Source organism: Phyllobates terribilis, unplaced genomic scaffold (genome assembly GCF_046119375.1).
Source record: "Phyllobates terribilis strain yellow unplaced genomic scaffold, ASM4611937v1 Scaffold_292__1_contigs__length_2399606, whole genome shotgun sequence".
In the NCBI taxonomy this organism is placed as follows: Eukaryota; Metazoa; Chordata; class Amphibia; order Anura; family Dendrobatidae; genus Phyllobates; species Phyllobates terribilis.
The window spans coordinates 1483934-1501567 of NW_027363052.1; the positions used below are offsets into that span (position 1 = coordinate 1483934).

At 43.0% G+C, this 17634-nt stretch overlaps 1 protein-coding gene across 1 annotated transcript; it reads right to left on the bottom strand.

Annotated features, from left to right (window-relative positions):
* Positions 1 to 1714: 1714 nt before the first annotated feature.
* On the bottom strand, positions 1715 to 17056 carry LOC141220420 (uncharacterized). Its single transcript, XM_073666342.1, has 2 exons — positions 17048 to 17056; positions 1715 to 8321 (listed from the first exon to the last, which is right to left on the bottom strand). Exons 1-2 carry the CDS (start codon positions 17054 to 17056, stop codon positions 6849 to 6851), a joined length of 1482 nt encoding a protein of 493 aa, XP_073522443.1. The 3' UTR covers positions 1715 to 6848.
* Positions 17057 to 17634: the final 578 nt, after the last annotated feature.

Here is a 17634-nt window from a genome sequence, read left to right on the forward strand (position 1 = left end):
TAGTAATTTTACATTTGTACATAAATATCTGAATACTTCCTGACGGCTTATTTTTTTCCCTATTGAGACATCAAAAGAAAAAGAATATACAGTGCCTACAAGTAGTATTCAACCCCCTGCAGATTTAGCTGGTTGACACATGCGGAATTAACTTGGCATTGTGACATTTGTACTGTAGATCAGCCTGGAAGTGGGAAATGCACTGCAGCAAATTTTGTTTTTGTTTTTTTTTTGTTTGTTTTTTTAAAACGTAAAAAGTTAATTCAGAGTGTCATTTATTATTCAACCCCTCAAACCACAAGAATTCTGTTTGGTCCCCCTAAAGTATTAAGAAGTAGTTCAGGCACCAAGAATAATGAGCTTCACATGTGTGGATTAAAGATCTCTTTTGCCAGCCTTTTCTGACTATTTAAGACCCTCCCCAAACTTGTGAACAGCACTCAGACATGGTCAACATGGGAAAGACAAAGGAGCATTCCAAGGCCATCAGAGACAAGATCGTGGAGGGTCACAAGGCTGGTAAGGGGTACAAAACCCTTTCCAAGGAGTTGGGCCTACCTGTCTCCACTGTTGGGAGCATCATCCGTAAGTGGAAGGCTTATGGAACTACTGTTAGCCTTCCACGGCCAGGACAGCCTTTGAAAGTGTCCTACCGTGCCGAGGCCAGGCTTGTCCGAAGAGTGAAGGCTAACCCAAGGACAACAAGGAAGGAGCTCCGGGAAGATCTCATGGCAGTGGGGACATTGGTTTCAGTCAATACCATAAGTAACGTACTCCACCGCAATGGTCTCCGTTCCAGACGAGCCCGTAAGGTACCTTTACTTTCAAAGCGTCATGTCAAGGCTCGTCTACAGTTTGCTCATGATCACTTGGAAGACTCTGAGACAGACTGGTTCAAGGTTCTATGGTCTGATGAGACCAAGATCGAGATCTTTGGTGCCAACCACACACGTGACGTTTGGAGACTGGATGGCACTGCATACGACCCCAAGAATACCATCCCTACAGTCAAGCATGGTGGTGGCAGCATCATGCTGTGGGGCTGTTTCTCTGCCAAGGGGCCTGGCCATCTGGTCCGCATCCATGGGAAGATGGATAGCACGGCCTACCTGGAGATTTTGGCCAAGAACCTCCGCTCCTCCATCAAGGATCTTAAGATGGGTCGTAATTTCATCTTCCAACAAGACAACGACTCAAAGCACTCAGCCAAGAAAACCAAGGCCTGGTTCAATAGGGAAAAAGTCAAGGTGTTGGAGTGGCCTAGTCAGTCTCCTGACCTTAACCCAATTGAAAACTTGTGGAAGGAGCTCAAGAATAAAGTCCACATGAGACACCCAAAGAACCTAGATAACTTGGAGAAGATCTGCATGGAGGAGTGGGCCAAGATAACTCCACAGACCTGTGCCGGCCTGATCAGGTCTTATAAAAGACGATTATTAGCTGTAATTGCAAACAAGGGTTATTCCACAAAATATTAAACATAGGGGTTGAATAATAATTGACCCACACTTTTATGTTTAAAATTTAATAAAATTCAACTGAGCAACATAACTTTTTGGTTTGTAAGATTTATGCTTCTGTTCATAAAACCTACTCTCATTTGCAGTTTGAAGGCTCTAACTTATTTGCATCTTATCAAACCAGCTAAATCTGCAGGGGCAGGTCTTATAAAAGACGATTATTAGCTGTAATTGCAAACAAGGGTTATTCCACAAAATATTAAACATAGGGGTTGAATAATAATTGACCCACACTTTTATGTTTAAAATTTAATAAAATTCAACTGAGCAACATAACTTTTTGGTTTGTAAGATTTATGCTTCTGTTCATAAAACCTACTCTCATTTGCAGTTTGAAGGCTCTAACTTATTTGCATCTTATCAAACCAGCTAAATCTGCAGGGGGTTGAATACTACTTGTAGGCACTGTATCTAAGAAGGGACAATTGTGTGGACTGAGACTATGATTATTTGCTGACACTTTGGATATAAGGATAAAAACTCTTACTGTAAGGAAATGGACTATAGTATTTCTGAGGTTTTCTGAAGCAATACCTGGGGTAATTAACCATTGCTCCCATTTGTGTATGAATTTCTTGAGAGCGTTCCTTTTTATATAAGCTCCACTTTCCAAGCATAGAGTGTTATTTATCCTGGATTTTAGTTCTGATATCGTTGGGGGAGAATTGTCTATCCAATGTAGTGCCAACAACTTTCTGGCTTGGAATAATATTCTTGAGCCACCTATTTCCATATAGGAGTCTCGGTCTACGTCCTCTCCCAGGAGTCCTAGGATACAGATTTTAGGTTCAAACTGAAGTTGTATCCCAGATACAGATAGTACAAGAGCGATCACCCCCTTCCAGTAGTCACCAATATTCCCACATCATATGCATCAGGTGGGCGTCATTTTGACCACATCTAGGGCATGTGTCATCCGTTTGTATTCAAATTTTAAAAAAAATACTTGGGGATCTATATACCCTATGAATGAGAAGAATTTGGGACAATCTTTGTTACTCTGACAATGAAAGTTTCAGTGTCAAATCAAAGTTTCCCTCCATTGCTCCTCAGATACGGGACCTACATCCTGCTCCGTTTTTGTCTTAGTTTTCAAAGGATATTTATCCAAACGTAGGGCCAGTAACTGCCTATAAATAAGGGATATTAGACATTTTGTATCTACTGCTGTAGAAATGGTATCTATTGGGTGATATCTATAAATCAGTATGACGTTTATCCTAAGTTGTGTGCTATATGCATGACATGTTTGCAGATATTGATAAAACTTCCTATGTGGAAGGTTAAAATCTGCCTTTATTTGTTCAAAACTCTTGAAAAATCCATCCCTCAAGAGTTGTGATACCAAACATATTGTCACGCAAGGTGTGGGAAAGACTTAGTGCAACACAAAGGGAAGGGGCAAAGGGAGCCCAGACTCTAGGGAAAGGGGGGAGTGGAGACCTCCTAGGCTGATCTGATATCACCCTGTCTCCACTGACATCCCTATATTGGTTTTTCACCAATCGCGAGCCTAAAATCTGTATTTCCCTAGCTCTTGGCCCTGTATAGGGAAGGGGGGAATGAGCGCTAGTCAGTTCCCACTAAACACTAAAGACAGCAAGGAGAGACAGACACGGGGGAATTAGCTTAGTTTGAGTCGACTTCAGAGAGATTGCAACACGTCCTCTCAGCTCCAGGAGGAAGCAAGCAGACTGCACCAGCTCCAAGCCTTCACAAGGGGTCATGTGAATATCAGTGGCCCCTCCCTCTAGCAATAGTCAGTATTTAAACACCCAGCCTGGGTGTCAATTAGCTAGAGGGAGGTAGCCACTGGGTCCTAGAGTGAGACATCTAAGAAGGTGTCTGTAATGCCAAATGAAGAGATCTTCTGCAACCAACTACAGGGCGACTGTCTGTCACTTCTGACATACCCATGATGCATATACCCCTATCCTCCCACTCACTAACATCTTTTAGTTTCTGTAGCTCTGGTAAGTTATAGTTGGGCCATAAAGTAGAACAGTTTGTGTATTTTCCAATTCCCAGAATATTTTTACCCCTATCCCACACCTTTAATATTAACTTTAGTGTAGGACATTTTAAGTGATTTTCTTGAGGAGGCCCTAAATCTAGTACCGAGAATGGAAGCTTCCACTTGGTTCCTTCCATAAGTAGGTGCCCTGAAATTACATAATATTTGCAAGTACCCCATCCATGAAACCATCTTAACTCCTTTCTAGAGTTAAGCAGGTCTGCATATACCTGGAGGGAAGCAGATCGTTTATGTTGTTTGTTAAGGCGATCAATCCGCTCAAGCAAATGGGAGACTTTAGTTGCTCTCTCTTTTTAACCTGGATCCATGTTTATTAGTATCCCTCTGAGGACGCATGTGAGTGCTTCCAATTGAAATGGTAAGGCAGTTTCATCATGCTCATATATTTGAAGGACTCTATAGTCTCAAGAAGGTCTGAGACACAGAGTGAGTCTTTCAGCAGATTAGCATTTGAGTTCCGACAGCTGAAGCCTTGGTGGAGTCAGGTATAGTCAGATTACAATATACAGGAGCATGATCTGACCATACAGCAGTTCCTATCTGAGATGTAGGTTGCCATGTAAGCAAGTGATGGCTAATTAATGAAAAGTCTCTACGGCTATATGTATTATGTAAAGGAGAATAATACGAATAATCCTTTACTTCTGGATGTAGTATCCTCCATACATCGACCAGTTGGAAAGACCAGAGCATGTTTAGCAAAGCTTTTGAGTGATTTAGATTCCTGACTCTGGCCCAGGGATGCATCTAAAGAAGGATCCAAGAAAATATTAAAGTCACCTCCAATGATGGTAAGGTCCTCCACAAAATGTTTTAGTTTGTTTAAGAATTGACGGCATGTCTTAATTAGGTCACAATTACGGAGATAGAAGTTTGCCAAAGTCAACTGACAGTGATCACTGCCGCATACTATTGTAGAAACACGGTCTGACATGGAGGGGAGGTATGTGTTTGTTAAGATCTCGATCTATGTCTGGAATAGAAAGTAGTAGATCTGTAGTGGCCGCCGCAGGGTACTGCACATTCGCCTTCCATTCAATTGAATGGGAGGCGGATGTGCAGTTACAAGTGGCGGCCACTACAACTTGACGGCCAAGCACCGCAGGTAAGGACTTCCCGCCGGCAGCTGCAGCCGCCGGCACCGATAACAGCTGGTCCGCGGGGGTTCGGGACCCCGGCCGATCATACAGTACATTGATGCCCTATCCTATGGATAAGACTTCAATGTCAAAGTAGTGGACAACCCCATTAAGTCCCCTGACATTCAATGAACAAGTTTTGAGTTGTGCCTTATTATATGAAAAAAGGAGGAGGGAAGGAGAGAAAGATTTAAGAGCAAAGAGGAAGTATAGACGGTAGATAGTAACGTCTACCTCTCAGTGTCTAAGAAGTATAGATTATGAATAAATCAAAAAAAGTAGGAAATTGCGAAACAAGCAGATCCCAATGCAAGTCCCAAACTGGGGGTTGTCGTTAGAAGCGCAAGTCAAACCTTCAGTCCTAGGGTTCCTATTAGGGGGAACCATGGAATATATAGCAAGCAAAGTAATACAGCCTGATATTACAGTAAAATAATGTGACATCAACTTATATGCCGGTCTAATATATGAACTGAAACATTCTGTATAGTGGAAGAGTGGCACCTAAAACTCTATTTAGATATATCTAATTATATGCTTAAAGAAATAAGTAAGCATCTGCAAACTGTCTCTCATCAGGGAAGACAAGATTCATTTCAGGAGCTCTTTTGACTGGCAGGTTCCATTCCCGTCTGGGGAATCCTTATCAACTGAACGCCTTCTAAGATGTGCAGGAACGCTCTGTGACAATGGTGGAGCAGGGGGCCTGTCAGATATATGGATTCCGTCACGTTTTGTTCAAGATTATTGTAATTGTTCTTGTATGTGTACCCCTTTTTCACATGTAAAGCGCCATGGCGCAATAATAATAAATAATAATAATACTTCTGGTAATATCCAGGACATCACAGAATGGTCTCATGTCGCTTGGATCTTTAAAAGTATACAATGCTCAATTTTTTCGTACTTGCAGCTGGAAAGGTACCACAGGAGTACATCAGGCCATTTTCCCATACAGCATCAAGTAGTGGTTTCAATACCCTTCTTTTAGCAAGTGTCATTCAGGATAGATCTGTGAGCAATTGTATGCTTTGTTCATTGAAATCACCAGGACAAAAATGTATGTGACAGATAATGTCCCTTGGACGCTCAGGATCTGGGCCATGATTGTCTAATGTACGGTGCGCCCTGTCAGTCTTCAGCCTTATCAATAGGGTCACCAAGGATATTATTAAATAATGTCTATAGTGTTGTCATGATCTCTTGTGCATTGATGCTTTCAGATATACACCTTATCCAGATATTATTGTGATTTTCTTGATCATCAACCATATTAAACAGATGGTTTATTTACTGGCTGTGAAGATCCAGTGTTAGTTTCTGAGCATTTTGATGGCCTCTAACTTGTACGACATCAGCCTCTAATCTCTGTACCTTGTCAGTAAGCTGTGACAGGATAGAAGTGTGGGGACGTATTTCAGTTTTTTATGTGGTCTCCAGCGTTTGTATATATTGCTCCATCTATTGTTTAGTAGGGATAGATGCAAAATATGAAATAAAAAATCAATTATAGCGTCCCCCATATCAGAATCCCCTGTGGCTCAGGGTGGGGAGTAAATTTCCCTGTGAAGCATGCATTGCTCAATCTGTGGGCTTCGGTTAGAGTAGAGGGAGATTTGTGGAGCTGTTTTCTTGTGAGGCCTACATATTGAGAGAAACTGGTGCAGGACTTACAGACCTGTCTAGCATCATGAGGGTTAAGACTGCTTCCTTTTCCAAGCTGAGATGAGGCAGTAATGGCTCCGGAGCAGGAAGATAAGACTTTCAATAAGAAACACTGCATGTCAGACATGCTGACGGAGGTGGAGAACCTCAGACTAACCTCGGATCTCTTCTTTCTTTCCCATATCGGAAGTCATGTTTGAGGCTGTTTATAATTCCCCCAGGAACACGGTCTGAAGAGAGTGCTCTCAGTGTGTGCGTTCTCTCAGTGCTATGTCCATGCCATGTCCCTCCTGTTGATGTTCAATACGTCCAAAGGCGGCATTGATTGGGAGCAGGATTGTGTGATGTAACAACCTTATGTGAGCCCCGGGAACGCGTGTTGTGACACCAATGGAACAGCGCCAGAACGGGAGCTGTGTATGAGTGTTTTTATTTTATCAAGGCCAAACATGAGGAATGAGAAATAGTTGTCCTAATAGTGGACAATCCCTATAAGAAGATACAATTTTCAGTTAAAAATGAAAAAGGCTTCTCCCCTGTGTGACTTCTCTGAAGTTTGTTAAGACTTGATTTCCGTGTAAAACATTTCTCACATTCAGAAGAGGAAAAAGGTTTCTCCCCTGTATGAGTTCTCTGGTGCTTAACCAAATCTGATTTCCAGCTAAAACATTTCTCACATTCTGAACAGGAAAAAGGCTTCTCCCCTGTGTGAGTTCTCTGGTGCTCAACCAAAACTGATTTCCGGCTAAAACATTTTCCCCATTCTGAACAGGAAAAAGGCTTCTCCCCTGTATGAGTTCTCTGATGTCTATCAAGATGCGCTTTCTGGAAAAAACATTTCCCACATTCTGAACAGGAAAAAGGCTTCTCCCCTGTGTGAGTTATATAATGTCTGATAAAACTTGACTTCAATGTGAAATATTTTCCACAATCTGAACAAGAAAATGGCTTCTCTCCTGTGTGAATTGTCTGATGGTTATCAAGATGCACTTTCTGTTTAAAACATTTCCCACATTCTGAACAGGAAAAAGGGTTCTCACCTGTGTGAGTTCTCTGGTGCCTAACCAAATCTGATTTCTGGCCAAAACATTTTCCACATTCTGAACAGAAAAAAGGCTTCTCCCCTGTGTGAGTTCTCCAGTGATTAACCAAATCTGATTTCTGGCCAAAACATTTCCCACATTCTGAACAGGAAAAAGGCTTCTCCCCTGTGTGATTTCTCTGGTGCCTAACCAAATCAGATTTTTGGCCAAAACATTTTCCACATTCTGAAAAGAAAAAAGGCTTCTCCCCTGTGTGAGTTCTCCAGTGATTAACCAAATCTGATTTCTGGCCAAAACATTTCCCACATTCTGAACAGGAAAAAGGCTTCTCCCCTGTGTGAATTCTCTGGTGTATAACCAAATCTGTTTTCCGGCTAAAACATTTCCCACATTCTGAACAGGAAAAAAACTTCTCCTCTGTGTGAGTTCTCTTGTGCTTAACCAAATCTGATTTCTGGCTAAAACATTTTCCACATTTTGAACAGGAAAAAGACTTCTCTCCTCTGTGAGTTGTCTGATGGTTATCAAGATGCACTTTCTGTTTAAAACATTTCCCACATTCTGAGCATGAAAAAGGCTTCTCCCCTGTGTGAGTTCTCTGATGTCTGATTAAACTTGAATTATCTGTGAAATATTTTCCACATTCTGAACAAGAAAATGGCTTCTTCTGCTTGTGACTTCTCTGATGATTAACAAGATTTGATTTCTGGTTAAAACATTTCCCACACTTGAAACAAAAAAATCTATTCTCTGCTGTGTGAATGTTTTGATGTTTAAAAAAAGACTTTTCAAGGGAAAAACTATTTCCATATTCTGAACAGAAAAATGGCTTCTTTGCTTTAGGAGCAGTTTGTTTTTTAATGCTTATTTCGTGACTTTGATTTTCCTTAGTAGTCGGTAATGAATCAGAAGACAGGACCTGTTTCAAAGTATCAGATGATTGATCTTTGCTGTGAAGGGATGATGGTAAATCTGGAGTAATGGCATTCACTTCAATTGTATCCTGTGTGATCTCAAGGTCATCTGATTTAAAAATTGAAGATGTCAGCTGTTCCTCTGATCTCCTGGTACAGTCATCTGCCAAGAAGAAAACCAAGAAAAAAAATCAGCCTTACTAACAACAAATCAGATAACAAATGCATTAGCATTTTAGTGTTTCTTGGGTGTACTGGAGTGTCTGTCTATGTGGGGTGCACTTATATAGTGCTAGGCAGCCCTCCTGATCTAATAGTATGGGCAACATCACTAGTTACTCTCTACAAGGAGAAAGGTTACCCCTTAGACCTCAGTCCAGAGCCTCTCACCAGCCAAATCAGTTCTCATACTTTGCACTGACGAGGGCCAACAGCCCGAAACTCCGCGTCTGCAAATTGAGATTCTGATTTGCCTTTTATCCTAAGTCATATTGCACGACTCGTTAAAGGGTTGATTGTGACTTGTAGGAATGCTGCTTCCAATAGGTGGCGCTATAGAGTTCAAGTCCTCTTTTTCTCTGAAGAGGCAATTTACATCTGCCAAGAATAAAACCAATTATTTATGAATAACATATCCTTAAAATTTATATTGTTGAATATTTCTAATTAAACTCTCCGTAAAAATGCACTTTATGTAAAAGTATCATTATTTACCAAGAAAACATCACAGAAAAAAATCAGTCTTACCAACACCAAATCAGATAACAAATGCATTAGCATTTTAGTGTTGGTTGGGTGTACTGGGGTGTCTGTCCATGTGGGGTGCACTTATATAGTGCTGGGCAGCCCTCCTGATCTAATAGTATGGGCATCATCACTATCCTAAGCCAGACACTGGGCATCACACCTACCTGTGTGACTGGCGTCCTATACAAGCTTCATCTGTGTGCATCTTTAATACTAAGTAATCACCCTCTCCATGAATTGGTAGGTTTGTGAGTGGTTGCTCCATAAGTATTTTGCACCTGCGCTGCCCCCACCTTTATCATGGGGGTCTGCGGCATCCTGCTAGTGCATTTGTTATATGATTTGTGTTGGTAAGGCTGTATCTTTTTCTGTGATTTTTTTTCATTTTGCCCTATGTTAGCCGTCATTATTCACCAAGACAATAACAGTTCACAGTCTAACAGAAAACCTCATAGGATGAACCAGTGGATCGTAGTGTTCAACTGTCTGTTAATTCTGCCTCCCAAATGTGGAATAAAAAGCCACCAAACAATGTTATGTAGGCAAAACTAATATCAATAAAAACTTCTACTCATCTCACAAAAAACAAGTCCCCACTCAGGTCCATCATCTGTCAATGGAAAAACAGAGGTTTCCACATTATTAGTGGCTCAAAGGCTCTTGAAAACCAACATGGCTTCTATAAACCAATCCAGCAATATCCACTCCCCCAAAGTCAAATTTCACCCTAATTTTCACTCTCCAACATCCACTGCGTGCTAATTTCCAGAAAGTGCCTGTGGAATCAAAATAGTCACTACTCCTATAGATTATTTCACTGAGGGTTATAATTTCCAAAATGGAGTCACTTTATGGGGATTTCTACTGCTCTGGTTTTTGCAATTTGGCCACATTAGGGTTTCTGCAAATGGTGTATCCCATCTCCTCTGGGATCTGCTCCTGCGACGTCTGCTTCTGTCACCAGGAGCCGCCTTATTCATCCTGCAGGTGGCGCTGGTGATGGAAGAGACGTCAGAACCAGAAGCTCTGGGCGGCGCAGGCTCTGCGCAGCAAGTAAGATTAGAGTGCCTGGGACCAGTAGTACCATCCAGTCTGGCAGTATGGGTGTGTGCTGTCCAGCTGGAGTAATCTGCTCCCTGCTTTAGCCAATTGGAAAGTACCGCACCCTACTAAAGCTCAAAGCATATTGCCAAAAGCTAAAACACAGCAAAATAGGGCAGCAGTGTTTACCTGCCCAGATCTTCAGAACTAAATACACTACCAGGATGCAGCAAACCCACATAAAGATGGCGGCTACACAGGTGCAGAATACTGATGAGACAATCACTCACAACCTACCATTTCATGGAGTGGGTGACTGCGTAGTATTTGAATTGCACACAAAAAGGCTTGTATATGGAGCTGTTCACACTTGGATAATGCACAGTATCCGACTTACAGCCTATTAGTTACGGCCATACTATTAGATTAGGTGGGCTGCCCAGTACTATCCAAGTGCACTCCATGGGAACAGACACAGTTTACAATGCCCGCACTGATGGGCCTGGCTGCACCCTGGAATAAAAAAGTGCAAAAATGCATATATATAATATATGGATAGTACCGGGCAGCCCGCATAATCTAATAGTATGGGCGTAACTAATAGGCTGTAAGCCGATACTGTGCACTACCTAAGTGTGAACAGCACCCTATACAAACCTTTTTGTGAGTAATTCAAATACCAAGCAGTCACCCCTCCATGAAATGGTAGGTTGTGAGTGATTGTAGGTTGGTTGTGAGTGATTGTCTCATCAGTATTCTGCACCTGTGTAGCCGCCATCTTTATGTGGGTATACTGCACCCTGGTAGTGCATTTAGTTCTGAACATCTGGTCAGGTAAACACTGCTGCCCTTTTTTGCTGTGTTTTTTCTTGAATATTGGGGGAATTTTAATTCTTCTTAGTGTAGCTTTGCTTTTTGTGCATATTACCAGAAGCTGCCAGATCCAGCCTTGTTCTCCTCTGGTTCAGTCCTCTGTGCTCAGCTCCCGGCTTGTGTATTTGTTTCTGTTGTGACCTCGGCCCGTTTACTGACTACTCTTGTGTCTTCTGATTTTGTATTTTCTCTATCCTCTGTGTTCTGACCCGGCTACCTGACTATTCTTCTTCCCATCTCACTTAATAGAACGCCAGGTGACACTGTGGCCCAAGCCTAGGGGTCTCTGTCTAAGTCCAAATCCATGTAGAGGGGTTAAATGGTGATGAGCAAGGCAAACCCTGGGATCTGGAAAATGGAGTAGATGACGGCCAAGCCTGTTTGTGGTAGCCATCTTTTGAGCTGCCAGGTGACCATGAACAGTGTCCCCAATACATTGTGTCTGCAAACTATTCCAGCAAGATCTGCATTCAAATAGCTAAATGTCGCTCCTTCCCTTCTTAACCTGCCATGTGCCCAGACAGTAGTGTACAACCATATATAGGGTATTGTCAGATTCAAGAGAAGATGGAAAATTATTTGTAAGATCCATTTGTTTCCTATTATCCTTTGTGAAGAATTCCAAAGTTATCACCACATAAAGTGGCACACGTCAGATTTGAAAAATGGGTCCAGATAGGAACACAAAACTGGCTGCAGGAAGGGGTTAAATCAGAGTATTTTGGGCACTAACTACTATAGTCAAAACTGTGAGTATAGACAATAACACATCTACTGAAATGACCAATCTCAACAGTCTTCATCAGTAATAAATGAGTAACTAGTGGTGAAACCTCTCTGGGGTAATTGGAGTATGGGGCTCGGTGGCTCTTGGCAATCTAAACTATCGTAAGGGACAATATTTTCTGTCAGATGAGTTTCATGAAGAAATATTAGACATTGAAGGAGAACTTTTTATAATAGTACAGAGCTGAGGTGTCTTAAATTTAGCTTAGAGATATATCATGGCACAGGTGTAATGTTTTCTGTATAGTTTATAGAAATCCTGTTTGAATTTAGTTGGTTTTAAAAGATATTGAAAATCAGGATAAAGGGAAACTCTGCTGTTATTTTACAGAAATTCACACTTGGCCCTCACTGCACATTTAATGTTGTCGATCATAAAAGTGAAGTTTGGTCAGAAAGACTGGACCTGGTCTTGTAGGGACCATATGAGGACATTCAGCAGCACAGAAGGGAGAGAAGGTAGATTCATCCAATAAGATAACAGGAATCTAGGAAGCCAACAGCATCATTATCCTCCGCTTTCTCTTACAGGCCCATCATAATATTTTTCTTCAAGTGATTTTCTCACTTGTCAGCACATTCTACGTACGCTGTCATTTGGCTTTATAGTTTACAGATCTGGGCAGGTAACAGTCAGCGTTTCCTAATCCCAGGGGGTAGGTGGATCCTCCAGGTTGTAAGTTCTATAGAAAAGGGTTGCAATGCCCAAAATCATTTGAACAGTTTTGGGTGGAAGAGAATGTTGTGGTCTAGAGGCAAAATGGTGATCACACGATTGTGATACGGCCGGACTACACCACTGATAAAGTAGCCACAGCCGGTGACCGAGAAGAATCTGTGACTTCTCTGCATTTAGTGTTTACTAGTGATGAGCGAGTACCGTAATATTCGTAATCGCTATACTCGCTAAATATATAGTTCTTTGTAATAATCGCGTATTCGTTCCGAATAGCGAGTACAATGTAAGTCAATAGGAAATGCGAGTAATTTTCTGCTGGACCCTACAAAGAGGTCTGGGGGCCTAAGGAAAAGGCTGAAATGGATGGGAAAGTGATGAAACAGAATGGGAAGAGCCTGTAGAATGTGCCTGCATGCATTTCAGACTCACAAATGGTTTCAGGGAATAAGTTTGTCGCTGTGTTACCCCACTTTTACAGACACACAAGAACAACTACCAAACCTAACCTAAATTGCATTTAACAGGCCAAAAAGGTTAAGAAACAGTTTTTCCTGCACAATCACTTGTATATAAGGCTAAATAAATCAGAGAAACCCAAAAATACCCCTTTTAGGCTATGTGCCCAGGATGCAGAAATGCTCAGGATTTTTTCCTGAGCGTTTCTGCATGTCCCTGGCAGAAAAAAACGCATGCGGATTGTACATGCGCATTGTACATGCGTTTTCCTGCCAGGGACATGCGGAAATGAAGCGGTCTTCACTGGCATTTCCGCATGCGGGTTGAAAAGCGCTTTCCAAGCGATTAGCATCACTTGGAAAGTGCTTGTGACAACTAGGTCACACTATATAAATCCATGCAAATGGTATGGATTTATATATTGTGACCCGAGAGAATGGTTAAAAATAAAAAAATAAACCTATACTTACCTTCCGATGGGCCCCGAGACTTGTTGCGCTCCTGTGCTGGCTGCCGGCAGATCGCGGGTACACTGTACTGAAAGACCTGCCGTCACATGACTGTGACGTCAGCGCAGGTCCTTCAGTCCTGCGCGATCTGTCGGCAAGCGAAGAGAAGGAGTCTGGGGGCCGTCGGAAGGTGAATATAATCTTTATTTTATTCTTTTTTTTATGGTACCTGGGTGTGGAGGAGACTCTCCTCTCCTCCACACCCGGGTACCATCCGCACATTAGAACGCGCCAATTACGCAAGTACAGATGCAGTCTTGCGGAATTAGCGCGTTCTAATGCAAGTAAATGGCGGCGAAAACGCAGCGCTTCCGCAAAATTAATGGACATGCTGCGGATTTTTGAGCGCAGCTTAAACGCTGCGGAAAAATACGCAGCATGGGCATTGAAAGTGCGGAATTGCATTGGAGACCATGGGGGAAGGTTTACCAAGCGTTTCCCAAGCATTTACGCTGCGGAAATTCCGCAGCGTAAACGCTTGAAAAACGCATCATGGGCACACAGCCTTAGCGTTTGTTCACACATACTGTTGTGGCTTTTTTTCGCCTTTTACAATTGGGAGGGCCCACGACTTATACATTTTGTAGGTCCGTCTGTCATACATCATTTTTAGTTCGCTATTCCCCAGCACTTTAAAAGCAGTTAGAAAGTACCAGTATGTATGTAGATCTTTGACCTGAGAGGCCTCAGGTGGCTCTGTAACATGCGTTTTGGATGGACAGCTATTACTTAGACATTTGGGCGATCCCTCCATCACTTACACTCAGATAGTGGAATACACATTCCATAGCAGTTTACAATATGCTCATTGTAGCATTGGGCTTGACCCTCCTCCTCCACCACGATGTGAGACTCGAGCCCTAAATTCAAATGTTCAGATCGCCTGCAGTAAGCAGGAAAGCTGAGTTTTGTGAGAGCCCTTGTGTGGCCCAGTAACACACATTTTGAAGTGCCCTCCTCTAGAAATTTTGGAGGTGCCTCTTGTGTATACTTGAGAGTGCCCTCTCTTATTCATACTGTAGGGCCCTCACTATTATTTAACTAATTTAAGGGCAGAGACTACAGAGAAAATGGGCAAGATACATGGAGCACTAGAAAGTAGCAGTGAGTGCGGACTACGACCCTCAGGTATGGCTGAACTCAGTGAACCGGAAAAATAAAACTGCACTAGTCAACTCGATGACGAGCTCAAATATATCACTTGTGCAAGTCACTGGACAAAGTATTTATGGTGCCCCCCCTCCAGGATGGGTTGGTGAAGCTTCTTAGAGGTTTGCTTACAGATTTTGATTGTCAATATTCCCCAGGTTATATAGCAGGAGAAGACTTCTTGATACTGTACTACTTGGTCCAGTAGAATGTGCATCGTATTTCCAAAAATTACTTCTGGGGCTGGGGGCTGTGTCATAGGTGCAGGAAGATTCCATGACAAGGGCCTCCCTTGACAAACATTACCTACGATGGAGTATTGTAGTAGTTGTGATCCTCAGTTTAAATTTTCAGAGGGCCATCAGTCGGTCATCAACAGTCAGTGTAAATTTCTATTGAATATGTATTCCCTATCTCACAATGTGGCACAACCTGTGACAAGGGCCTCCAATGACAAATATTAGTTTGGTAGGACTACTGTACATTCCAGATTTGTCCACTGCACAATGTGCATAGGGTTTGTGAAAATTAGGCCTATTGGCTAAGTCATGGTTGACGCAGGAAGCCACCATCCCAAGGGCCTCCAATCACAAATAGTAGTTAGGCTGGAGTAGGAATGCTGTCCTGGTTTGTCCACGGCACAATGTACATAGGATTTGTAAAAATTAGTCCTATTGGCTGTGTCATGGTTGACTCATTATTTTGGCTGTGCCTTTGACAGCTAGCTTGGCTTGTGCCATCAACATCTGAAAATCTGTCAACAAAACCCAAAATGCCAAAAAAGTCTGTTGTTAAGGGATGTGGACGTGGTGTTGTCAGTGGTGCGTGAGAAGGCACTCAGTCTGTGTCAGGTCAGAAGAAGCTTGATGCATCCACAATGTTCCTGGAAAAAGTTCCCGGTCTGGAACGTAAACGTGTGTGGAAGCCACAAGAGTGAGAGCAGATTCTGTCTTGGATAGCAGACAAGGCCTCTACGCATTTGTCAAGCAGCACCAAAACTTCCACGACCACACAGTCTACTGTGGATACACAGAAGGCTGGCCCTTCCAATCCTGAAGCTGGTTTTCCTTCCTCCCACCATTATCAGTCACAGGAGACATATGACCCCAAGCTTGGCCACTCCGAGGATCTGCTTGGTAAGTATCCTTTGGTTGGCTCTGGACTATCACTGTGCAGCACTGAAGAGGGACAAGAGGTGGTGGCGTGCGTTGATGCTCAAGTATTTTAGGACCTACGACCAGAAGACAGCCACTTGGAGGAATGTCATTTTCTGTCTCCAGAGGTGGAGGCTGATGATGATGAGACACAGTTGCCATCAGGTCAGCCTACAATATCAACTGGGAAGGAGGATGAGATAGAAGACGAGGTGGTCGATGATGAGTCCACTGATCCGACCTGGACCGTTGGCACGCATAGCCATGACAGCAACACAGAGGAAGATGGACCAACATAGGCACCAAGGGGTTGTGGTTTGCCCAGAGTGAGAACTGGGTCAACTGTTCCCAAGAGAACCCCCGCTGTGCGCCAAGTCAGGGCAAGAGGGCGTTCAGCTGCTGTGTGGAATTTTTTTTTCTGAAAGTCCTTCAGAGAAAAATATTGTTGTCTGTAGCATCTGCCATACCAAGTTGAGCAGAGGCCATGGAAAAGGCAACCTGAGCACCATGAGTATGAGAAACCACATGGCAGCCAAGCAGCCCAGTAGGTGGGCGGAACACCAAGGTACCAAATCTGTGTCTGCGGGTCAAACCAATAATAATAATAATAATAATAATACTCTTTATTTATATAGCGACAACCTATTCCGCAGCACTTTACAATTCAGAGGTTCATCTTCAACAGTCATAAGTAACACAGCTAAAGATAATAAAAATAATAATATTATATTAATAATAATAATATAATTACTATAATAATTAAAGGAAAAATAATGACGACCCTGCTCGTAAGAGCTTACGATCTACAATGAGGTGGGGGTGACACAAAGGACAGGGACTTATTTACAATGATAGTCCAGTCATCTTGAGGGGATAAGGGATAGACAAAGGCTGCATAAGCTGATCACCAGCCAGTATCTGTAGTGCTTTTGGGTTCGGTGGAAACTTATGCCATGTCGCCTGGGCTATGTCCTTCAGAATCTGCTGTTCAAGAAGCAGGTGCTCATACTTGCTGCCCACAAGCAGCGGTTGCTCACACACAACAAACATCAACCACATCCACTTCCTTGTGCCAGCAAAGTGTCCAATTGTCCGTGCCTGAGAGCTTGGAAAGAATGCGTAAATGCCCAGCCACGCACCCACAGGTACAAATACTAAACTCGCACATTGCCAAATTGCTAGCTATGGAGATGTTGGGCTTGTGGGAACACAGTCTTCTGTGATCTCTTGGCTGTGGCTGCCCCACGGTACAGTGTTCCCAGCCACCACTATTTTGCCCGATGTGCCGTCCCTGCGTTACACAAGCAAGTGTTAAACAATCTGAACCGTGCTCTCACCAACACCATAACCGAGAAGGTCCACCTAATAACAGACACCTGGACAAATTGTTGTGTACTGGGATGATACATTTCTGTCATGCCACACTGGGGGAACCTGGTGGAGGGTGGGACAAAGGCGCAAAGTGGAAGATCACACATCCCACCCAAGCTAAGAATAGCAGGTCCAACTTCTGTCAGGGTCTCCACCTCTTCAAATTCCACTTCCTCTCTCCCCTTCTCCTGCTCCTAATCCTCTGCTGAATTATCCTCCCCATCACTGCCAAGCTGGGACCTGTGCAGTAGCGCATCGGCAAAGTGGCAAGACGCTCTGCTGAAGCTGATCTGTTTAGGTCAGAAAGCACACACTGCAACAGAGCTGCGGCAAGCTTTAAAACAACAGACCAATCAGTGGCCTCCGGTCGTCTGCGATAATGGGCGTAACCTGGTGGCGACTTTAAAGATCGGCAAGCTGGTACACGTGCCATGCATGGCTCACGTGCTGAACATAGTTCAGAAATTTCTGAAAACTTTCCGTGACTTGCTGTACCTACTTGAGAAGGGGAGCCATATTAGCGCCCATTTCCACCATTCCTCTACAACTTTTT